The sequence below is a fragment of the Convolutriloba macropyga genome, chromosome 8 (genome assembly GCF_964194025.1).
Source record: "Convolutriloba macropyga chromosome 8, txConMacr16.3, whole genome shotgun sequence".
NCBI classification, from domain to species: domain Eukaryota; kingdom Metazoa; phylum Xenacoelomorpha; order Acoela; family Convolutidae; genus Convolutriloba; species Convolutriloba macropyga.
This window is the reverse complement of record NC_134475.1, coordinates 53,671,730-53,698,043: the sequence shown is the minus strand read 5'-3', so window position 1 is coordinate 53,698,043 and position 26,314 is coordinate 53,671,730. Positions and strand designations below refer to the sequence as shown.

Below are 26,314 nucleotides of genomic sequence, written 5' to 3'. Positions count from 1 at the left end.
CTCATTACAGATTTTCCCTGGAGGGCTATACTCGTCCTGTGGTTTCCGGATTACGTCCCACATCCATGAGAGGCATGCTCATGTACAGTGGTCCGATGGGGCTCACAAACCATTTAATGGCTGATAAATTATAATATAAACATGGTTGGAACTTTATATGCAAAAAATTTTGCCGTGTCTAGGAAAACCAACACCTTTTGCGTGCGGATCCTTCTTCGGAGGAGTGGAAGAGATATCTGGCAGAGGTGGACCAGATGGTGGCTCTCAAGTTCCACCACTGCATTGATGTCTCTTACATGTTCTTCCTCGACAATACAGGTAAACATAATTCTATATTTTCAAACCTTATTTCCAAAAATGGCCTTACCATTGCAAACTTTTTGGCCTGCTGGTTAATAGCTCAATCTATTCACTCTTTTCGTGTGATTTCTTACATAAATCTCGTTGCTGGTTATGGTTAGACTGATTGATTCTGAGTAAGGCAGGCGGTTGGCGTTAGACTCAGATCAATTTCTTCATGTGATATATGAGCTCTTTACTCAGATGGATTTATATCTTTATTCTTTCAAGCGAAAGTTTAAGGAATTGTTAGAACAATTTTCGAGCATAAAATTGAGGGAATGAGCCACGATTTGAGAAGGCAGGGGCGTGGACCGAAAGTTAGACCAAAGCTTTGCACAGACTTTGATTTAAGTCTATGAATCTTTCTTGTCCTTGACTCAGCTCTGTCTGGCCAATCACTGTATTGAGTTCGGATCCGACGTTGTCAAGTAATAAAGCGTTTGTAAATATGAATAGGGGATACTGGGGCTGACACCTATTTTGCCTAGATGCTTCGAAGAATGTTCACCCACTATTCGAGGTCAAACTCGAGTTCCATGACATGTGCAGTCGATTCCAACCTCTTCTTGAAAAACCAGTTCCCAAAACTCCATGCTTGCCTTTGAAAAGTGCCCGGGCCTCAAAACCAGTAACCCCGGTACCCCATACAAATGAACCTCTATTCAGTGATCTGGTCAATGATCTGATCTCCGATATCCTTGACATGTCAACTCTTGTGCCGAGAATCACATATGAAAACACACAAAACAAGAATTTGTTTGGAGCGAATGGAGAAAATAACCTGTATTCAGAGGAATCTAAACACAACAATGAAGTCAGTAATGTCCGCGTTGAGATTTTTTCGTTCAACTGTTACCGTGATAAGGAGGGGTTCAAATGACTTAAGTGTTACATAACTTCTCGTTTTGACTGCTTTTCACAATTTGGTATTATGCCAATTTTTTCAGTCCAGGTCACTTTTTTCCGCCTTATTGGCGTGTTAGGAAGAATGTTAGTGGTATAGAAACGCTATCGCAAACAGAATTAATTTTCTTAAGAGTGAAAATATGTAGACTTGAATATAGATTAACAAATATTAAAACTTTTTAAAATCTTTTGAGAGTTTTCGCTTCGAATTTGTTTGCAAAATTTTAGATCGTTTTTTGCATATCTCAACGTGGATGGCCTTATATAGAATTCTCCAAATGATGCTGCTATTATCGGAGGACTTGCAGTTGAGGGGAACGGCTACAAAGATCTTATGGAGGAGTTCGAGAAATCTGACCAACATCGCAATGACTTTCTTAACAGAGTCCCTCTTGCTTGTGACAAAGCACTCAAGTTCAAACAGTCTCTGGAAAGGTAGATTCATGTTCTCTCTTTTACCCTTCGAAGGGGCGGACATTAAAATTTAGATGTTTCAATGTTGATCAATTTGACAATGATACACTACTTGTCTCAGTTTAAGTTTGCACGTCATGTACATTTTTCGACATAGTGACATGTATAGCATAACGAAACGTGGAATGAAGCACTACAATTATCGAGTTGCAATAAATCAAGGTTGAGTAATTAAAATTTGTGATGCTACAACGCTGAGTTCAAACGCCCACATGCAAATTTTGTCATAACAGATCTCTAAATTACCAGACTCTATGTCGTCTTCTGAATTTCTGCTAGGCTCAACAGTGAGGGGACTCTGCCGCCCAGAAGATCGATCAAATAAAATAACCAAAGGTTTTAAATTGGTGAAGCAAGCGTTAATTTGTTACTCTGCTATTTCCCCTCTTCCACTCTTGTATGCTGTTGCAAATTAGATTGCCTTGAAATAAGTTAATTCGCAATTGAGCTTGTAATATCAATCCTAGTTATATGGATAACAAAGGTAAGAGAATTACTTGCACATCAATGGAAAAGACAAATTCAAGACAATTTATAATAGTAATTAAAGAAATATTACCAATATCCGTGGTTCACTTTCCCAAAATGAACTAAACTAAAAACCGCTCACAGTATCCCAACTGGTCTTGCAATTACAAACTTCAGAGTTCAGTCTCACTAAACTCTCAATCTCCCTGCTTTTCAAACTATCTTTTGAAGTTTAGTCCCACTAAACCAACTACTATCTCTCGCTTGTGCCAAAATCTCTTCTGTGTTCCACTTCTACTGTGTCTCAGCAAATCGTTTGGACCCTCTCTCTCTCCCTCTCTCTCTCTCTCTCTGTGTGTGTGTGTGTGTGTGTGTGTTACTTCAATTTATACTCTACCAAAACGCTCTTATCTTAAGCAAACAAACCTTAATCTCTTAAGTAAACATTGCAACTTACACTTGCAATCTGTCACATTCCGTAGGAAGGCTTTGTTTGCTATGCAAATAACCAATATCAAATTATGCTCTGTCATTCAACTGCTACCAAGCATTGTTCAACATTCTCCTTATCTTAAGTAAACGACCTTTGGACTCTTATGTAAACAAATCCACTCCGCTTTATCTCACATATGCACTTGACATGTCAATCAGTGTTTGCTTAGTAAACATTGAACGTTGCTCTGAAAAGTTCTTATACCTCTATTTCCGCTATAAAATTAATTAGCTGCAATCACTCCCTGTCAAAAATCGCGTGTTGAATAAATAACTAAACTCAACCCTAAACCAAAGACCAATTGTAGTTTCCAATTTTTAAACTATTTCATGCAATTCCCCAGTTAAAAACCGCCGAAAAGTCTAATTTTCGTAAAAGCCCAAAATTTGACCTCTAGGAGTCAATCAGAGGTCATTCGTCAAGGAGGAAGGGTCACTTTGGTAAAAATAACCATTGGCGCGGAATGTCCTACCATAGTTACACCTACCCACCAATTTTTATCATCTAACTCCTAATAGAACACGAGCACTGACCGCGCAGACTTTTCATCGACCTCCCGGATGATCCCAAATTTCACAACTTAATAACTGGCGAAGTAGTGGTCAAAACGTCTTCCGGTAAAGTTTTCTAGTAATTATAGGGCGCAACCAACTTGCCCGCCAAGTTTCATGACCAACGGATCAGCCATTGCGAGTCGTTTGCAATTTGAAAAGTTTTAACGAGTCGTGGGTGCCGAAACCCGAAAAATCCGAGTTCGTCAAAATTAACCGGGATGGGTAATTTCTGCCACTAACTGTCTCAGGTTATCATTTTAATACCATTTCAAAGTCATTCGGCAACTCAAAAAGGCCAATTTCCGGTTTTCGGCACTCGGGTCGTCCCGAAGCACCGACTTCCGGTCCGAATTTGAGAATGAAAATATCACCAATCGAAAGCCCTTGAAAAGTTACGCTAACCCTCCAAAAATCATAGGGTTACTACCAATACTCCACGAGCAATTCAAATTTTACGTTCCGCAGCACGGGCGTGCGCTAGTTCCGTGCAGGTTGGTGTGGGGTCAAATGCGACCTCAAAATCGGATTCCCCGTACCCAAAATAGTCAATCCCCCAAATTTCAGGTCAATCCGACTTCAACTTTTAGAGAAATTACTATTTCAATTTCAGTAATAACTATTTTTAGTGAAAACTGCCTATTCTTATTTCAAATTGCTAATAAATTTCTCCCACAACTTCCTAAACCCTTCCAAAGATCATCTGCTATATTACTCTAGACTTAATACCCATTGCAACCCTTAGTTACCTTGTATCATACTCGAACAGTCATTTTTTTCCCTCAAAATATCGAAAACCTTCAAATCACACCACTTCCGGTGTTAATAGCCCGGAGTTAGGTGGTCGGATTGGCCCGAAAGGTATACCAGCCTGAGAGGACTATTGGGTGTACATGCCAATAAAATTTGGTAAACGTCCGGTTAAAATAACCTCCATGGGGGGTGGGAAACATCCGCTTGGTGGTATTTCGAAAAACTGATAAATTGCCTTTTTATTTACTCTAAATCAACAAAACTCTACTGAATTAATTTAGATCAAAAAGGTGTAACCTGCCGCGCATCCCTATTTTATATGGACAATCAGGGGAGCATCCCCAAAAATTTTTAGATTCCAATGATGAATATAACTTAAAAAGTCGAGGGTAACAAGTTTGGAGTTGCCAATAATTTTGCAAAATCTAAATCGCACTTTAATTTGGTTCAAATTGAATTTCCAATTTTGATCAAAATATCTAGTTCGCTTCAAATCATTGCTCTCTAGATTTCTTCTAAATTTAAATCCCTCATTTCGACTTTGGCCTGATGCTCAAATACAACTTTGCTAATTAATCAAAATATATCGACAGCTCAATATGCATTTGTTCATCAATTTGTTTGTTTAAGAGATATCACTCAACTACCCTCTCTGGCGCCTTCAAAACAATAACACTTTACGAAAAAACGCTTAACTCAAGCGCCTAATTAACTTGTCTAATTTGACCTAAATTATATGACTTAACTAGCGCTATCTGGTTATGAAATTTCTATTGAGTTTATTCTTATGCTTTCTACACTCCTCCATCCTAGATTATTAATCTCCCGAATAATTGCAAAGCCTTATCCTTTGACCCGATTAACTTGCTTCTACGTACTTTAACCCTAGTCGATCTAGTGAAGTGAACCACTTATATTTAGCTCCGGGTTAATATAAACTCACTGCACCAAAATTTGAATAGCGGTTGATTAAATCAGATTGAAACACACTCCTGCATTTTCACATTTCAGCATATCCTACCTATTTCATCAACATCGATTTTTGACCAAACTCTATTGCTTTTGACATACATCTGCCCAGGGAACCCCAAAATCACTAAAAAATCAAATCTAAAAATAGATCCACCAAATCAACACATTTCCCTAAATCATCTTATTTTGAAAAAAAATTTCCTTACGGCTATAGTGCTTGATCAAATTGTCCTGATAAAATGGATTAATACAATGTGGACAAAAATTGGGTAAAAAGTTTTGAATAACTTAGCTGCCAACGTCCCTCTCATCATACACTCGTTCACCTGTACACGAAAACCTTCTTCCTCTGATGCTTGAATGGATGACCAACTCTTCTTTCACTGTAGCTACCATTTCTCCTGTAATCCTGCCATGATTGCTTTCCTGATGCCCCCAAATGGCTCCACTTCTCTTTGCGGTTTAACAAACGTTTTTCCAGCAACAGCTTTGCAATCTCTGGAAATTGTGATGCAATCCCTCTATCCACTTTCTGCTCAACTGCCATCGAAAACCCGCCAGAGTCCTCCCTCCTAGGCTGTTGATCATTATGAACCCAACTGTGCAACACTTTAGCCATTGACTTCTGATAGTATTTCCCTGTTCTGTCAATTCCAGCACTTTGCCCTTGATACTCATCTGTTGGTTCGACTGAAACACTACCATTAGGCTGATTTTCATTCAATTGCGATTGCACCCATTCCTCCAGCTCCTTTCCCAACTCTGCAAAATCACTGCGGTCACCTGCCGCCTTATCGTTTTGAACCTTCTGTGTTTCACATACGAACTGCCCATCAGTTTCTCCAGAACTTGTCCAATTCTCCAAAGTGCACTCAGTTGTACACATTTGTGTCTCATCAGGCACCCTTGTTGAGTTGCAGAACTTCTGGTCCACACCACCTGTCTTTAACTCCATCAAACTCCAGGCTCCCAACATATCGTTTCTGCTAGCTTTGACACCAACGCCAAAATTGATCGCTAATGCAGTTACATTTTCGCATGCTACTGAGTCCAAACTCGCAGCAATACTTGTCTCTCTTCTCGAACCGCTGACAACACGTTCCTTTGCATCCGAAAAATCTGTATCCGAAGCATCTTCTAACAAATAGTCATCATCCAACTCTTCGTCGCTCAGCTCCTCAGACTCTGGTGACAGTACATAATCCTTTTCCACAGCATGATGCTCATCTGGTCCACAAGACTCAACTCTCCGCTCAACGATTTTTTCTTCTGTCGGAATTTCTCTGAAGGCACTGTTTTCATTTTCGCTCAACGCTGCTCTACAAATTTCCTGATCTGTTTGACCACAAACTTTCTCCGTAAACTCTGCCTCAGTTCCAGTTTGCACTTCATCGCCCTCACCTGGAATTTTTATTCTACTACCACTCTCAGCAATGCTCATATCTTCCACTTCTCCAGACAGATCTTTACTGAAAGCTCCTCTTCTTGACAAACCACAGCTGGACCCAATGCCAAACCCTTCAAAACTTCTGCCAGGTTGCCGAAATTGATCAATTAAAGAAATGCCAAAGCTACTTTTTGTATCAACCACCTGCCTTTGAGAACACTGCTGTCGCGTTCTCTGATCTGCAAAATCACTGGTTTCACTGAATTCCACCCTACTTCCCGCTTTTCCTCTAACAAACAAATTGTAGCTTTGCTCGTAAAAATTTGGATTGTCAGACAATCGTATGTCAAACTGATACAGCGTCTCGGTCAGTGTCCAAGCTTGCTTCCTTGGAGTCTACCGCCAATAACTTCTTGGTAAATCACTTACTGTATTCAAGGCCCATCCGCACAATTTTGTAGGCAACCTCTTCTTCTGTCCATCCCAACTTCAAGCCAGTGCTCAAATAATGTTCACGCCAGTCTTCCCAAATTTCGTAGCCTGGTGAAGGAAAACGCTTCACCAACTGATAACCAAACATAATCAAACTATCGGTAACCAAATCACAAATGTAAGTCAACTTTCGGTGTGCTCTCAGCAGTTTCTCCAACGAATATTGCACGCTCTTCAAATAATCAGAAAATAATCCACAGCAAAGTAACAAAGAAATGAAGCCCACCAAGGAGCGCCACTGTCGTCTTCTGAATTTCTGCAAGGCTCAACAGTGAGGGGACTCTGTCGCCCAGAAGATCGACCAAATAAAATAACCAAAGGTTTTAAATTGGTGAAGCAAGCGTTAATTTGTTACTCTGCTATTTCCCCTCTTCCACTCTTGTATGCTGTTGCAAATTAGATTGCCTTGAAATAAGTTCATTCGCAATTGAGCTCGTAATATCAATCCTATTTATATGGATAACAAAGGTAAGAGAATTTCTTGCACATCAATGGAAAAGACAAATTCAAGACAATTTATAATAGTAATTAAAGAAATATTACCAATATCCGTGGTTCACTTTCCCAAATGAACTAAACTAAAAACCGCTCACAGTATCCCAACTGGTCTTGCAATTACAAACTTCAGAGTTCAGTCTCACTAAACTCTCAATCTCCCTGCTTTTCAAACTATCTTTTAAAGTTTAGTCCCACTAAACCAACTACTATCTCTCGCTTGTGCCAAAATCTCTTCTGTGTTCCAGTTCTACTGTGTCTCAGCAAAACGTTTGGAACCCCTCTCTCTCCCTCTCTCTCTCTCTCTCTCTCTCTCTCTCTTCTGTTTGTGTGTTACTTCAATTTATACTCTACCAAAACGCTCTTATCTTAAGCAAACAAACCTTAATCTCTTAAGTAAACATTGCAACTTACACTTGCAATCTGTCACATTCCGTAGGAAGGCTTTGTTTGCTATGCAAATAACCAATATCAAATTATGCTCTGTCATTCAACTGCTACCAAGCATTGTTCAACATTCTCCTTATCTTAAGTAAACGACCTTTGGACTCTTATGTAAACAAATCCACTCCGCTTTATCTCACATATGCACTTGACATGTCAATCAGTGTTTGCTTAGTAAACATTGAACGTTGCTCTGAAAAGTTCTTATACCTCTATTTCCGCTATAAAATTAATTAGCTGCAATCAATCCCTGTCAAAAATCGCGTGTTGAATAAATAACTAAACTCAACCCTAAACCAAAGACCAATTGTAGTTTCCAATTTTTAAACTATTTCATGCAATTCCCCAGTTAAAAACCGCCGAAAAGTCTAATTTTCGTAAAAGCCCAAAATTTGACCTCTAGGAGTCAATCAGAGGTCATTCGTCAAGGAGGAAGGGTCACTTTGGTAAAAATAACCATTGGCGCGGAATGTCCTACCATAGTTACACCTACCCACCAATTTTTATCATCTAACTCCTAATAAAACACGAGCACTGACCGCGCAGACTTTTCATCGACCTCCCGGATGATCCCAAATTTCACAACTTAATAACTGGCGAAGTAGTGGTCAAAACGTCTTCCGGTAAAGTTTTCTAGTAATTATAGGGCGCAACCAACTTGCCCGCCAAGTTTCATGACCAACGGATCAGCCATTGCGAGTCGTTTGCAATTTGAAAAGTTTTAACGAGTCGTGGGTGCCGAAACCCGAAAAATCCGAGTTCGTCAAAATTAACCGGGATGGGTAATTTCTGCCACTAACTGTCTCAGGTTATCATTTTAATACCATTTCAAAGTCATTCGGCAACTCAAAAAGGCCAATTTCCGGTTTTCGGCACTCGGATCGTCCCGAAGCACCGACTTCCGGTCCGAATTTGAGAATGAAAATATCACCAATCGAAAGCCCTTGAAAAGTTACGCTAACCCTCCAAAAATCATAGGGTTACTACCAATACTCCACGAGCAATTCAAATTTTACGTTCCGCAGCACGGGCGTGCGCTAGTTCCGTGCAGGTTGGTGTGGGGTCAAATGCGACCTCAAAATCGGATTCCCCGTACCCAAAATAGTCAATCCCCCAAATTTCAGGTCAATCCGACTTCAACTTTTAGAGAAATTACTATTTCAATTTCAGTAATAACTATTTTTAGTGAAAACTGCCTATTCTTATTTCAAATTGCTAATAAATTTCTCCCACAACTTCCTAAACTCTTCCAATGATCATCTGCTATATTACTCTAGACTTAATACCCATTGCAACCCTTAGTTACCTTGTATCATACTCGAACAGTCATTTTTTTCTCTCAAAGTTTCGAAAACCTTCAAATCACACCACTTCCGGTGTTAATAGCCCGGAGTTAGGTGGTCGGATTGGCCCGAAAGGTATACCAGCCTGAGAGGACTATTGGGTGTACATGGCAATAAAATTTGGTAAACGTCCGGTTAAAATAACCTCCATGGGGGGGTGGGAAACATCCGCTGGGTTTTATTTCGAAAAACTGATAAATTGCCTTTTTATTTACTCTAAATCAACAAAACTCTACTGAATTAATTTAGATCAAAAAGCTGTAACCTGCCGCGCATCCCTATTTTATATGGACAATCAGGGGAGCATCCCCAAAAATTTTTAGATTCCAATGATGAATATAACTTAAAAAGTCGAGGGTAACAAGTTTGGAGTTGCCAATAATTTTGCAAAATCTAAATCGCACTTTAATTTGGTTCAAATTGAATTTCCAATTTTCATCAAAATATCTAGTTCGCTTCAAATCATTGCTCTCTAGATTTCTTCTAAATTTAAATCCCTCATTTCGACTTTGGCCTGATGCTCAAATACAACTTTGCTAATTAATCAAAATATATCGACAGCTCAATATGCATTTGTTCATCAATTTGTTTGTTTAAGAGATATCACTCAACTACCCTCTCTGGCGCCTTCAAAACAATAACACTTTACGAAAAAACGCTTAACTCAAGCGCCTAATTAACTTGTCTAATTTGACCTAAGTTATATGACTTAACTAGCGCTATCTGGTTATGAAATTTCTATTGAGTTTATTCTTATGCTTTCTACACCCTACAGTGACATATTTTTATATAAAGCGTCAGATTTTAAAACGTGAAAAGTTCGTGTTTCAAGGAAGGCTACGTGACTCTGCTGAAATCACATAGAATTCGAAGATAATTTGTTCTCGGATAATGCCAGAGATTATTTTTCTCAATAACTTAATCAGAGCTGGGAAAGCTATACAAAATGAATCAGTCACAACTTTGATGTCAATATGAGCTAGTTAACCATGGGTTTCGGGGTTTTGTAGGTACTCCTACCTGTGGAATGACGACAGAAGTGAGTTTATGAACTCGTTCCTCACTTACGGCAGAGTAGTCACAGCTGACGAGATGGACACTGTAGGGGCTGAGAACATAGAGCAGAGTGCTCCTACTCTCGAGCAGTTCAAACAACAGGTATTACCCTACATAATCCCTCGTCAACAATCTCTTTAGGCTAATTTTTAAGATCTTGCGAGGGTCATGCAAGATATCTAGTACCAAATCTAAAAAGTCTGACAAGACTTGTTAAGAACCTTGTATGATCTTACCACAAAAATAGCCCATTTTGGCTAGAGCCTTGCAAGAATAGAGGGAATCTTGCAAGATCTGTACAATATGAGTGCAATTGTCGCAGTGTTCTTGCAAAATGGTTTTTCATAAGTTATCTTTGCATTATCTAATTTTATTTTATTGTTTCTATCGTTCTATTTTGCTTATTGTTGGACATCTAAAGCTGTCAGGTTATCTAAAAAGCTCAACTCAAAAAAGTCGATCCACAAAAACGCGAAGGATTGATCATCTTCTAACCTAATAGATTTTTCAAGGAAAAACGATTTAGTCATATATAATTAAATTTCAAAACAATTGACAGTAAACTTTGTTAAAAATTAGATGGTCGCGCCAAAAACTATAAAAAAACAGTTTATGAGCAATATTTAAGAATTTGAATCTCGTTATGTAAAAAACATCTTGACAAATTGGGTACATCTTGAGTATTGGGCATATCTTATTTCCAGCGCAGCGAATTTTTGTTCACAATTTTCAGAAAGCTCCGCTGAATTTGTATAGATTTATAGGTCAATTATTTAAACATCTAAAACACTGTGTACTGTTTAGTGGCACGAACTTGTAAAACTTGTAATACTGGCAAACACTTGGCACATAATGTCGTTTTTTTTGTAGATTTTTTCAGAGTTCATAGTAGTGAAAAACATTTTGTTTCAGATCGACCTGTTCGAATCTCTATACAAAGAGATCGATGACCTGGACAACTTCCAGGTGTTGGACTGCTGGCTGAGAGTGGACGCGAGACCCTTCAAACACGCACTGCTGAATACATGTGCCAAGTGGGGCTACATGTTCAAGGAACACCTGGTCAAATACGTCACAAACAGCCTTAGCGAGCTTGCCAGGACTATCAGGTCCGTACTGCATTTGAACAAATCCCCACTTGATAATATCGGTCAAAATGGGCTGAAAAAACCACCCAAAAATGCTGATTTGTGTGCTTTAACGCACAAAATACACATCAGTAGGTTTTTTTCTGTATAATGTCAATTTTTATTTAATTCATTTGAATTCACTATGACGAAAGACATTGTGGAGATCCATGAATACAAACGTACTTCACATGATCATTTTTTTGTTTTTTTTTATTTTTCATCTAAGTTTAAAAAACGACACTTTTTGACTTCCAAAGACTGTCAAAAACAACCACAACGGTTGAATAACTGCACTGGTTGAACGGTTGAACTGAACGGGGTACTGACCTTTTTTCCTAAATGTCTTTTCTCCGTAAAAGAGTTACCGATTTTTACTTTCTTGGGCAACCTAATCTCAACAAGGAGACTCGTTAATGTGCGCTTGAACATGATGTTCCGACCCGCGCTCATCTACATTTTTCACATGACTGTCAACCAAATGAAGAGATAATCAAAATTAGATCTTTGAGTTTAAAAAAATCGTCACACAAACTACTAAATGAATTACATAATGCCATGACTCATTACAGCGCTTACGAGATCTCACGCAATTAATCAGAATACGGGGGGAAAAAGCAACAGAATAAACAAAAAGAAAAAAACTTCTTTTAACGGCAGATTTCAACATCTAAATTTAAAAGCACCTAGTAACAACGTTAAAAAACAATCAGAAGAAACCTTCCTTAACCACACAAAATTTACTTTTTCGTTACTACAAAGCAGATAGGATTTTATATTAATGAAATCAGATAACACGTTGACAAACATCAGAAATAATGAAGCGAAATTCAAAAGTCAGCCAATATTTTAAAACCAAATACTTACAAAGCGTCCTAAAAACCATTAGCTTCTAACGAAAAATTCTTGATAAATTTATTAAAAAGTCATTACGAAACCAATAGAATCTGCGCTCGGTTAGACTAAGCCACAGGAACGGATTAAAGATGAAGAAAAATTGGAAAAAAAAACAAACTATTTGCGAAAACACAAATTATTGAAGCCATTAAAATCTTTCCTTCTGATCTCAATATTACGTTTTTTTTATTTCAAGTGTTAATTAAACTATTTCAGTTGAATTTATAGTGAAAACGTAAGTATGTTCACCTGGGCGTCTTTTGAAATACATTGGGATCTGACATTACGCAAATGTGCTTAAAGAAGAGAAAAAGGAGCACAAATATTGACCACTGAAAAAACTTTTACGAAAATGCATAGTTTTCAACAAACAAAATAGCAGTTACGGCGTGAAATTTTTAGCTACTACAAAAATTGAACTACAGGGAAGTATATGGGTCCTTCAATGATGAGACATACATACAAGTTGACAGATATGACAACAAAAACTAAAAAGTTTAAAAGACTTTTGAGAACAAATAATATCATAAACTTTAAGCCTATTTGCTATAAACTTTATGAATTCAGTAACTTCATTCGTTCAACACACAGTTAGAGGCTTATGAAACCACTCAGCCCTCTACATGTACATGAAGAATAATGAAAAACAGTTGAAAACAGCAAATTGAAGAAAAAAATGATAAAAATTATCGAAACCATTAAAAATTTAACTATTCATTAAAAACTTTTCCATTTTCAAATTAATTTTTTAACAACAATAGATTATGATCTATTGAAGATCCTCATTATGCCAATGGGAATTAGCAATAATAGGATAATGCGTTAATATTTCAAAAGATGCAAAACTGTGAAAAAAAACCAAAAATTCAAAAAAAATAATGAAAAGTTGTGGCATTCAAGTCATAAAGACAATGTTTAGAGGATAAAAACGCTAACTAGATTAATTTTGGTTGCAGTTGTAAGGAAGGCTGTCCTGCCAATAATGAGACTGACTTACAGTTCACAGAAACAAGTTTAAGATCGGTTAAATTTCAAAAAAAAATTTTCTAGAAAATATTTTGTCTTAACAGCCATCATCTGTCCACTCAAATTACTATATAGGTCCATTTACTGTTCATAAGGAAGTCTATTGCTTTTTTAGTCAACGAGTCTAGGCCATGGCACTACAATTTTTTTTAAAATCTTGAATAGAAAATCAATATTTCTATGAATATTAGGAAAACTCAGAGTGGGAGCCATAAAAAATGAGCGATTCCTTAAAAACTATTTATCTGTTCGTTTAGCATCATCTGACTGCAAATGAGGTTTGTTATGAAGAGAACCTGAATTTGAAAAGGGACTAATCTCTAAGTTACTCAACAAATTACCCTATCAGACAAAAAGTACCGTTTTTAATGGCCTTTCTTCTGTTAGATCACAAAATTGCTTTATTTGTAGCATAAAAGGTAAATGTAATTTTGAATTTATATTTCTATAGAAAAAAATTTATTTTGAACAAAAAAATGAATAAAATCTTGCCAAACTTCACGTGTTCACACAAAATTTTAAACCTCGATAATTCTTCGAGAAACACGAAATTCAAAAGAAAACTTTTTAATTCCGAACTCTACGCTGGACGAGCTTTTTAGAAATACCAGTCTTAACTCTCTACGATAAATATATCCATCGGCCAAAACTGTCTGTACAAAAAACTCATTTGAGTATAGAGTTCCTCCCCCACAAGTGGGGTCTGAACAACAAAGGATACTTTATCAAACCATCATGTTTGACGATGAGTTTTCCTAGAATGCGTAGAATTAGCTGTCTCATATAGTCAAGTTAAGGCATCAAATGCCGTACTTTTTTTGTTTCAAACCCTAACAAATATTTATGTACTTATGTATGAACTTACTTTGTAAATGGCAAATAATTAACAAAATTTAACATTTTCCATTGTGATTGAAACATTTTCTGCTTATTAAACACTCTTTTAGAAAAATGAAGTATAATGCAGTGACCAATACAGTTCAAATTTTTTTCAGCCAGAAAATCAGATATCAAGACCTTCTTTTTTAGATATTCGATCATAACTCCAATGATGATTAAAAGCTAAGAATATGTTCTTGTGTTACCATAAGAACATCAAAAATAATTTTTCTTGTAGTTTTCGTTGGTGTGGCACCTTAATCGAAGTATTAATGCCCCTTGTAGTTAACAATCATTGAAGGTGAGTCAAGCAAATTTTTTGGAGCTCAATTTGTGACAGAAGCATAACTTTATTGAGTACTGCTTCCACAAAATATAGCCAAAATAATGCTAAAAGTATTTGCCGGAGGAATTGACAAGATCGTTTCGAGAGATTGGTATTTTTGAATATAGGCTATTATATTAAAATTCTTAGGGTTTGATTAAACGTAAACTGACTCTGAGATCACCAATGTTTTTAAATGCATTTTAAAGAGCAACTGTACTACCTTGATGCTTTCAGTTAATTTTCACCACTCCTCAGACTACATTTTTAACGAGTTTTTGGATGAAGTTGCGAATAAATTTAAAAGAAGCTGTGCAAGCCAGGTATTGCACGATTTTCTGATCCGAGTTTGTGAAGAAAAAAGATTTCAACAATTGATACATTTTACAACTGTAATTGCGTCGTTCAGCATAATTTTTTTGGCTTTTATATTTGCTATTAGCCGAATTGTTCATGTGATCAAAGCAACATTTGCATGATTGGTTCAAAATATTCGTAAAGTCTTTGTTGATCAACAGTTCTGTTCACGGAATTACTTGGGTTCAATCCTATGAAAATTTTTACAAACTAAAAACCAGAGTCTGAACCAAATTGAGAAATGGATTGATTTTGGGTACCTTATATACTCATATAATACTTATTTATTTCCTTCCTAATCAGTCTACAACTCGCGTTTAGATGCAGCCCAGCTTAGCTTCATAGCTAAAATTGATCCAAAGATTTTGCTTTTGCCCAGCATCATCGTTTCATGCCAGTTAATAGTCGAGCATAGCTTCTTTTATCCACTTTTGAGGGTTTTTCGATGGTTATTCTTGCTATTACTATCTATTATTCCTCTCAAATGAAGTTTAGGGAAATTATTTTAGTGTGTTTTCTTCTAGACTGTTTTCGCGCTCTTAAGCGATTTGGTTTTTTGTTATGGGAAAAGAAATAACTTCCAAAACCCAAAGGTAATAAATCTCCGTAATTTTCTACGAGACTGAGTAGACGCTGAGTGTACCATTAAATGCAGTGGCGAGAAGGAACTGTGTTTGTTGTTATAAAAAATTTTTCTTCAAGTTGTTTGATGGAAAGGCAACTACATAATCGAGTTGTAAAAGGAATTGTATTCAAGGATTCTCTTAAATTGGTCGCTCAAATTTCTCGTGGCACCAAAATTATAGTTAGCGATGGTCACATAACTTTAATGAGTCGTGGCTTAACAAAATTCAACCAATAAAATTTTTGAAAGAATGTGTTACTTGGATTTGTGAAACGTAAACGTGCACATCCGTTTTCTGATCCAGCGTCACAAACTTGGTCATGCAAAAATCTAGCGTTGCCTTTCGCTTGAGCAAGAAAGTTCAGCGTCAAATTTGGGCTAAGCTAAATGACAGCGTGAAAAACTCGGCTCGTGCCAGTGTCCAATTATTCAGTAAAGTGAGTATAAAATCTGTTCACAATTTATTTGGGAGTTAAGCATGGATTTTAATTCAACTTTTCGGTCTAAAAAGGGGTATGAAAATAGTCTTTTTAAAAGTCGACCCTAGGGAAGAAATCGTCGGTTTTTAAGCTTAAGATATCGTCGGTATCGTCGTTTTTAGTCAAAAACGACGGTAGCCCATCTGATTTCTACATCGGTATTGTCGTTTGGGTTTGGTTATCAACATAAAAGAGATTAGCTGTCGTTGTTTTTCAAACGTAAGAGGGATTCAGTATCGCCGTTTATTACTGATAAGAGATTTCTAGGATTTCTTACCATAAACTTAATACCATAAGTTAAACTGCACGGTCTGTAGAAAGGACTCCCTGGTCCAATAGACCAAACGAAAACGGTCGATGGGTTCGGTTTCAACCGTAACCATCCGTCAAGAACTTTGCTCGTACACTACAAGACAGCATGTTAAAACTCAGTGATTGAGAATTATTCAACAAAATTTACATCAATCATTGTTCAACAAGTTTGTTACATTTTTAAATTCAAGCCAACCAAGCAACTTGTATTCCTTCAACCAGTTTTGTCAAATAGATAAAGAATAATTTTAAATAAATTTCCATACTCTTTCCGAATTTTTCTCTAAGGAGTACGTGTGATAGTCCAGCAAAAAGGAGCGCAATCAAAACGTTTGACTCCATTATAAACAGAAAACTCAAATTTTGTAAGGAAAAAACCAACAATTTCTTAGTCTAAATCCGAACATGCCGACAATATGTTACATTTAAATGCCGAACACATCGGATCTCTCTCGTGCGTCCAAAACCGACTGTAACTATTCTCTCTTGCGTCCAAAAATGACGATACCGAATCTCTCTTGCATCCAAAAATGCGACGATACCGAAGATACCGAAGCTCTCTTACGTTTAAAACCGAAGATACCGACGTTAACTTACATCGTTTATATTCGGAATTCTTCTGGACTAGGGAGGCCTAAACCCCTAAACTTTGTTGAGTCGTATCGATGCAATCATTTCTCAACAATTTGCAGATGTATAAATAAAACACCCATCCTGTCATATTGTTGCATGTTTCAGAGATGCCAACAATGGCCTTGTGAAGCCTATAGAGGACTACTCCGCACTAGTGGCTTGTATGGCCCACTTGGGCAGAATCAAGGAGAGACAGGCAACCACTGACCAGATGTTCGAGCCCATTAAGAACACGATTGAACTCCTCAAAGGATACCACGTGGAAGTCAATGACGATGTATACCTGCAGTTGCAGGTGAGTGTAACAAACCAACTGCAGTGTATTTAAATTATAAATACTTATTAAAAAAATTATTTTAAAGTCATTTCATAGGTTATTTGCTTCGAGCATGGTCATCTCAATGTACTACCATTTCTTGGTCGAATATGGACTTCGTAACAGGGTAACTGTTGAGTCCTCCCAAATAGCAAAAGACCCTGATTGAGGTTGCTACGGTTACATTACAAAACATGATGACACTGCTGATGTGGCAATCTTTTCAGCTTAATCTGGGCTACAATGCTGGATAGATATGACGATTGGTGACAAAATGCGACATATAAAAATGTTTAAAGATTTTATGAAATAAGCTGATTAATGACATCAAAATGTGCTGAGATCGCATTTTGACACAGGCTGCTGAACTTAATTGTTCAAAAACTCTTTCTTGTGACAAAAATTTTATGGTGTTTTCTACGCCAATGATAACTATGGCACGGTAGTCAGTTCGGTGAAGTTCAATTATTATTGTTTACTTTCTTCTGAAAATAGAGCTCGCTTGTGTGGTCTTCATTTTGTCTTCCTGGGGGTGCTAGATGGCTGCCGATTTGTGGCAAACGAAGAGAAACTGTCCAGGATAAAATGGCGACCCTGAAAAATAGACTCCGATCAGATTGAGTAGCTCTTGCTGCATAATCAATTATGTGTAACTAGTTTGGACAAAATTAGTTTCTATGCTCTATCATATATCTCATATTCTTTTTAACTTTGATTATCAAAAACGAATCAGATAGGATTCGCATATTTTATAATCGTAAGGGACTCAATTAGTAAGTTTTGTTGAAAGTTATTCCATATCATCTTCACGTAAGATTACTCCAAAACACACCGCTACGAATTCATCAACAATGAGCATTAAAACAGTATCAGCTATTTTGCTTATTTTTTGTAAAAGTTGATCAGATAATTGTCGCCCTTTAATCAATTTCATCATTGATTTAGCCGCGCAACTTATGGAGCTCAAAACTTTATGGAAAAATTAGAACGAAAGTCGTCTGTGTCTGGTTAGAAACTTTATCAAATTCTAACCGGTCAGAGTTATCGACCTATCAAAATTTAAAATAATAACTTTTTTCATTCGGCTTCACGCCCATTCGACTAGAATTTCCAGCTGCTTTATCTTGGAATAAATTTGGTCGCAAAATTCTCGATTCTGATTGGTTGAAAATGTTACGTAACAATTACTCTTAAGTTTGTTATAACCTCATTTCATTCAATTTTATTCTTAAAAATTTTTTGACTTTATTGAATGAAGGCTACTCAATGGTGCTAGGAAAATTGGCCGACAGGGCGTTTAGCCGACAAGGAAAAAATGAGAAATTTAGCCGACAGTTTTATCATAATTGGTAATAAAAATCCATAATTGGTCCATAAATCAGTAGTTCGGTTGTGATAGATTCATAGCAAGTCCCACGGGCCGCTGAGGCATGGCCATGGCCCACGAGGCATGGCCAGATGCGGTAAAATACGGTCCAACCACGGATAGACCTTCGTTACACTAGTTGATGAAAAATTTGCGGTATATTTGTCCGCTTACGAAATAGTGTTTTAAATTGGCCAATCACAGCTTTAGAATAAGATTTATTGCTCATTTTACTTAAATTGTCGGTTAAATTTCTCATTTTTTGGTTGTCGGCTAAACGCCCTGTCGGCCAATACGGCGGCCACCCTACTCAATCGTCTGAAATTATGAGCTTTGGTTTTTTTCTATATTTTGGTACTTCCATTTGATGTGACGTCACCAAGCACGCTATTGCGCAGGAACTTCCGGAACAGTGGGAGAACACGAAGAAAGTAGCAGTGGCAGTGAAACAGAATGTGGCCCCAATGCAGGCAGACGAAGTAGCCAGAATCAGGAAGAGGTGTTCCCAGTTCGAGACAGAACAGCTGGAATTCAAAGACAGGGTATTCAAGACACAGGCACCCTTCAAGTACAACTCACCCGAGCCATACTCACAACTTGATCAGGTTTCATTATGTCAAAAATATCAAATGTTTTTGTCCCACGGCAACCCCCCCCCCCCCCCCCCCCCCATACACACATTCATTTTGGGTACCAGACACGTTTGTGTGAGTTTATATGAGTTTTTTTTGTTTTTTTTTAGCAAAACGAGAACATAACGAATCTGGAGGAGACACTGAGTGAGATAGTGAAGTCAGCTGACCTGTTTGAGGTTGCAGTGCCTGAGTTTAAACACCTGAAGCAGTGCAGGAAGGAGGTGAAGATGCTCAAGACACTCTGGGACCTCACCTTCCTCATCACCTCCACATTCCAGTCATGGATGACATCCAAATGGACAGGTACACAGCCAAGCACATATAAAATCATAGCCAGAAGAACTCAGGAACAACTCACTTTTTAAATAAATAGTATCTACTCGAATTGCGATTCAAAGCAGAGAAAGTAACAATCTTAAGTCCAAAAACAGAAGAATCAGCCAAAAAGCAAATTGAAATAAACATTTTAGAAATTAGATTACATTTTTCATATAGTAAACATACAACCAAAAAACGCAGAAGCAAAAACAGATAAGCCATAATTATCTCACAAACAGTTCGAGAAACTGAAAATGTAAGAAATTGAGAAAAATTGTATAAAATAGTTTTTTTTTAATTTTTCGCCTAAAATTGTTGACAAAAAATGCTTCTGTTCCGAAAGTTTTTTTATCCAACTCCTAAAATAAACTGCCTACGAGGATTCAATTCAGCTGTCAAAAACAAAACAAACATTACAGTGAGCCAAATTAGCCTAAAAACGAGCCGAATGGCTACAAAAATTAATTCAAAGTAAAATTCTCTTTAACAAATTGGCCTCAAAACAACACCAAAACAACTTGAATATCTTTAATTGAGTCTATAATAACTTCTCGAAAAATTAAAAAAACTTAAGACAAAAAACAACCTGAAAATACACACCAGAACAAAAAAACGTCGCCTAGCAAAAAATTTTGCTCACCTATATTGAGGCTCTAATTCAGTCAAAGGTTTGTGCAAAATAACTTCTCTTTTCTCCGCTCTTCGATTTAGATGACCGCCTATTAAAATTATTAGAATTAACCACCTATTAAAAGGAGCAATAAAACTAAAATTTTTGTAAAATGATAATAACGACATTGCAAAATCCAGCAAGACTAAATATTTAGAGAAGTTCAATTACTTTATTAAATAATAAAGACAAATTCAACAACAATCTCTTTTTTTCTATGCAATTGAACTCGTCAAACTCGCCACGCAGAATAGTTGACCTATGTAGGGATAAAACACTTCTGTTAATGAAGAAAAATTGAAAAACTTCAAAAATTTTCTCAAAATTTAACAGTTCGACATTTTTCTTAAAAAACAGGTTTATATCATTGTGGTACTCCGTGGCACCTACGTATCACATCACCTACCGTTAGTGCAGTGATTTAATACATAGCCCATTGCAGTACGTTTTTAGCCTCCTACTTCATGTACCATTCAATCGTACCACGATTGACTAATACAGTGACAGATAGTTGTGACCTCGAGCACAACTATTACGTTGGCAGCGAATTGCCTAACTGCAGTTCTGCTTTTACGTTGTGAATTAACAGTTCGTCACTGAAAGTATTTTTACTAGATCAATTGTCAAGATAGAGCATTTGAATAGAGTAGCATTTCTTGCGTACAACATGACGCAGTCAGATTCGAAAGGGCGCAAAGCGCTAGGACTCGAACCCTTGTGGGACAAGCCTGACAGTAACCCATCAATCCCGTGGGAGAAATGCAGGAGTCAACTCAAGATGACTCTCGTCGCTAAGACAAACCATGAACTAGATGAAATACTCCAAGAGAGACCGACTGCAGTCATGTACCCCCCTGAACCCGTAGAAGAACAACCCGTTCAAAACCCAACACAAACGATGGAACGAGAACGACAGACGAGGTACCACCAAGCAATTGCCAAATGGAAAAACAAATGCAATCAATGTTACCGAGTAGGAGTCCTGTGTGGCGATAAGCCATGGGACATGGCAGATAGAAAAGCCAAATCACTCATGTACCTCAGCCTTGGAATCGAAGGACGAAAGAGGCACTCGAGAAAGTTCCCCCATACAAACATGGAGACAAAGTCTACGCTGGGAATATGGGATGAATTAGAGCAAACGTTCATCCACCCCGGGAACGTCACGTTCGATAGATTCCTTCTATTGACACGCAAACAACACCGCGGGGAAACATCGGAACAGTTCAATTCAGCGCTCAGATCCCTCGCCGAACACTGTCACCTAGCCCACTTAGAAGACGAACTTCTAAGGGACATATTCACTGCGAACATGATAGACCAGGAGATACAAAAACAGCTGTTGAAAACAACACTCACTCCAGAAACGGCCCTTGAATTAGCCGTGAGCATCGAATTAGGCATAAGAAGTCAGCTAGCTATCCAAGCAAGACAACCGGTGGAAGCATCGACCACCCCATTCATCGGTCGGCAGGAACCAGTTATAGAAATTTCCAGCTCACGATATTGAGGCTCGAGCAGATCACCATTAACACCCCGAGGCCTTAATAGAGGAAATGGTAGAGGAATGAATAACAAAAGCAGAGCCCGCACCCATAATCACAGGAACTGTGGTCAACATTGGATAGCAATCATCGAGCGAAATGCCAAGCACTCGGCCAAACGTTCCGCAGCTGCAACAAACAAAATCATTATGCGAATGTGTGCAGATCTAATCTAAACAGACAACAGTCACACAGATCCGTGAGCGAAGTCGACAACCAGGTAATCGATCAATCGTCACAAGGAATAAACATGAACACACTCAATCCTTACATTCGCTCAACGTACGACGACTCAGCTGACAACTATTCAGTCAATACATTGGACACAACGGACGACCCAACAAACACCATCGAAGCTACATATAGAATATGGACCCAGCAAATACTGGGTCATGGTCGACTCAGGAATTTGCACCAGCATTGTCACCGAACAAATGGCAAAAGACATAGAGGCAAGAGACAGCAATACGTGGTGGAGCAGAACAACAAATCCCAGAAAACTAAAGAGCTACACCGACATCCCAATGAAGAGCCTGAGGACACTTTACTGCGACATCGAGTGCAACGGTTGGAAGGCAGGGCGTGCGGACATTATAGTAGTCCCCAACAAACACCGGGCGATTGTGGGCAGAGACCTGTTCAAACCCCTAGGCATACAGCTAAAATAACACGACTCTTCAAATTCAGAAGGTAAGAAAATAAATTCAATCGACCTCCCTCAAAAACACACAATCAAGGAAGAAGTAGCAATCAAATACAAAAATTTAACAACCAGAATTGGGCGCTCTATAAACCATAAGGTAAAATTACAATTTCAGACAAACTACACCCCTGTCTATCAAAAAGGAAGATGTGTGCCGCTACACCTAGATGCACAAGTAGAAGAAGAACTCAAAAATTTACAGAACAGTGGACACATAGCAAAATTAGAAAAATTCAGGGACTAATTTTTCATATCCCCAATCGTCATTACAGTTAAGAAAGACAAATCAATAAAATTAGCATTGGACTCCAAAAAAGTCAATAAAGCAATGCATAAAAACATATATCAGATGCACAACATCGACTGCCTAATGGACAGCATCGCACAAGCCATCACTCAATCGTCCGACGAAGTAGAAGTCCTGTTCTCAACAATAGACCTATGCTACGCGTACAGCCGACTACCATTAGATGCAGAGACAGCAAAGCAATGCAACTTCAACATAATAGGCGGTCAAGCCACAGGAACATACCGATTCAACAATGGCTTTTACGGACTTACAGATATGCCAGCAGAACTCCAAAAAGCCATAGATAAAACACTGTACAACCTATCAAACACATTCAGCTTACTGGACGACATCATAATAGTAACCGGAGTTGGCCTAATTAACCATAAGGAAAAACTATTCAAATTCCTAGACAGACTAAAGGAAGAAAACATAGCAACCAATCTAAATAAATGCCACTTTGCAAAAAATAAAATAACGTGGCTTGGTTACGAAATTGATCAAAAAGGTATCAAACCAATCGTCTCTAAGATACAGGCAATACTGAATCTGAAGCCACCTACATCCCATAAACAACTTAAATCTTAGGAAGCGTCCACCATCTGACAAAATTTATACCAAATTTAGCATCCTTATGTCATGAGTTCAGAAACTTACTACAAAAAGACAAGAAATATGTATGGACAAACCACCACCAAATAAAGTTCGAAAACATAAAGAAGTGCACACGGAATCTAACGGAAAAAAACATTTCGACACAAAAAGGAAAACCAGAGTCAAAACAGATGCATCAAGATCAGGCCTCGGAGCAGTCCTAGAACAGAAAACATGCAACGGATGGGAAACAATATCCTACGCCTCAAGATTTTTAAATAAAGCAGACGATAAGTACAGTATGAACGAACTGAAACTACTAGGGATAGTATCGGCGTTAGAACATTTTGAAAACTATTTTTTAGGACTTCGGCTTTTGCAGAAACAGACCATAGAGCCCTACTATCAATACTAAAAGAACGATCAAATAAAATTTATCAAGGCCCCCTAACTAGGTGGTACGATAGACTAATTCCATTTCACTTCAACATAGAGCATATAGCTGGAACAAAAATGGGACTTGCAGACTATATGTCCCGAAACCCATCCGAACCTGCAAAACCTCCCAGCACATATGACGACAATTTCATAATAGCACTGATAGATATCATCAAGGAAACACTCCACCAACAATAATTCCACGATTCCACCAACGATTCCACCAACATTAAAACGAATACCTTGGAATAGTCCAACGATTCCAACAAATTAGCAACCAACCAAACCAAACGGCAGAGAGGTAGGCCTAAGAAAATTTATGTGGAATTGTCAAACGAGTTGTCAATTAAAGGGGCTAGCCATGACCACGTCACGATTACAGGCGACTCGCAAAAGAATAGTAAGTACAACCTACGCAGCGGTCCCAAGACAAACCAGCAACGAATAAGTACTACAAATTATGACGTCACAACCAATACACAAGACACACAGCGATCAAATACAAAAGCGCCTTTGCCAATTTACACAGCCAAAACACAACAGCTCACTTCTAACAAACAACAAAATTTTATCAATCAAATGGATTGCTCAAACAATAATTCGAACAGCCCCATGGTTAAATCCCCCGTTCAGAAAACACCCCTTTCAATTAGTAATTATCTTAGCCCTACTCCAAAAATCTCACCTTTACCATCGGACGACCAACAGCTACCAAAGCACCTCGAGAATGCATTCAACGCGCAACTAATCGCAGCATTGATTAACAGGGACACCGTGCTACGCGAGATCAGGGAATGCATTACTACTGACAACCAAGCCCGATGTAAACGATTGAGCAGACAAATCCATGCCAAATGGGGAAGCCTCAGCGTGAACAACGGCTGCATTTTAGTAGACAACAAGCTGGCCATACCGAACACATTGAAAGAATCAGTCATGGATGCACTGCATGCAACACATCCAGGGGCGTGGGGCATGACCGAACTGGGACAAAGTCTATGGTGGCCATTCATCAATCGAGACTTAATCAATAAGTCCAAAACGTGCCGACCCTGTACCGAAGAATCTAAAAAGTATAACAAGTATCAAACTCTCAAACTAGTATCAAACGCAGACGGCCCCAACATAGAAAAATTTCTAAAAAACACATCGCCCAACATGGTGTACCTAGAAATATTAGACTAGATTAAGCCAGATGCCTAAAAGGTAATAAAATACAAGAATAATGTAAGCGATACAACATAGAACTAATATACGCTCCGGCAAACGACCATCGTCCTATAGGCTTAGTAGAACGGCTAATACAAATAGTCAAACGACGTTTAGGTAGCATAAAACTCGACCCCAATCAGAGACCGTTGAATTTTAAGAAGGCTCTCCAAAAAATATCATACGAACTACGCACTTGTAGAAAGAAAAATTCGAAACTCTCACCCTTCGAAGCCTATTACTGAAGAAAAGCGAACACCGCATTAACAAATATAACATCTAAACTAAATATAAATAATCTAAAATGGTCAAACACTCTAAAATATTATTCAGATGACAACATCATAGGAGAGGAGGAACTCATTAGCCAGGACAGATGGTACGACGAAGACCTAGATAGTAATGCCGAAGTCCAGGAAGCAAAGCGACAAAAGCTGCAGGAGGCCAAAGTCGATGAAGGCGAAGTACCGCGCAAAATCAAACTCAAATCAGCCAAATTCGAGGAGCCGCTAGCCAGAAACAGCCCTCAACTCCAACTAGCGTGAAAAACCCTCGCCGCCTCACGAATCAAAAAGTAACTCCAAGGCTTCTACGAAGCCATCCAAGAAGGGGCAGCACTTGTCAGAACAACAGACTCCACCGTCACCATCAAAGTACCCGGCCAGCAGGACACCGTTCTGAACTAATCCGACGTCGCCAAATTCGGAACACGAGAGCAACGTCACATTCCCCTCATAAACTTTGCGGCCAGAAAGACCGTACTCAACCACCATGCAAAATTTTTACAAAGCACGGAGACGCACGCCGAAGACCTAAAGAACAAAATAGTCGGCCAACGAGCCATCCGCAAAAGAGGAACACCAACGTCAGATATAGACAGAATGGCAAAGCCTACCACTCAAAAGTTAACCGCATCAAATTTCCAACCAAAAGAAACCAAAAGAAAACTTCCAACAGCGAAAGAATTCAACACAGGAGCAACCAAACGACGCAGCGCACGCGACAAGAAATAACCAAAACGATACGGCGATTTCACCGAAATTTCATCCTCGGATGAATCATCGGACACTGAACGAGTTCCGAAACAAAGAAGGGGAACGAGCATCGCCTCCTACTCTCCCCCAGAGCAGCTCGCACTGTAGCTAGGACATCGCCACCACACAGCATCATCCCAACAATCCCAACCTGCCAAGACACCTGGACAGTAACCATCGGAACCGCACCGCACGCTAACGAAGAAGACACTATTCATGGAGACATGCTCGCATTATTTACCCAAGACCAGCTTGAACGCTGCCTACAGCCCCTTGAATTCTTAAGGAAAACCCCGGTCTATAAATTCCAATCGTCAAGATAGCATTTATGTACAAAAAGTAAAACTCTTGACACACTGAAG

The 26,314-nt window shown here is 38.3% G+C and overlaps 1 protein-coding gene across 2 annotated transcripts in view; it reads left to right on the top strand.

The window, feature by feature from the left end:
• The window catches only part of LOC142344830 (dynein beta chain, ciliary-like), a 270,411-nt gene that overhangs the window by 41,295 nt on the left and 202,802 nt on the right, over positions 1 to 26,314 (top strand). For both annotated transcript variants that reach the window (XM_075396813.1, XM_075396814.1), the window contains exons 17-24: positions 183 to 318; positions 831 to 1,156; positions 1,517 to 1,683; positions 10,131 to 10,278; positions 11,089 to 11,285; positions 16,942 to 17,131; positions 18,917 to 19,123; positions 19,261 to 19,456. In XM_075396813.1, coding sequence (XP_075252928.1) covers positions 183 to 318; positions 831 to 1,156; positions 1,517 to 1,683; positions 10,131 to 10,278; positions 11,089 to 11,285; positions 16,942 to 17,131; positions 18,917 to 19,123; positions 19,261 to 19,456 — 1,567 coding nt within the window. The remainder of the gene's footprint in view (positions 1 to 182; positions 319 to 830; positions 1,157 to 1,516; positions 1,684 to 10,130; positions 10,279 to 11,088; positions 11,286 to 16,941; positions 17,132 to 18,916; positions 19,124 to 19,260; positions 19,457 to 26,314) is intronic.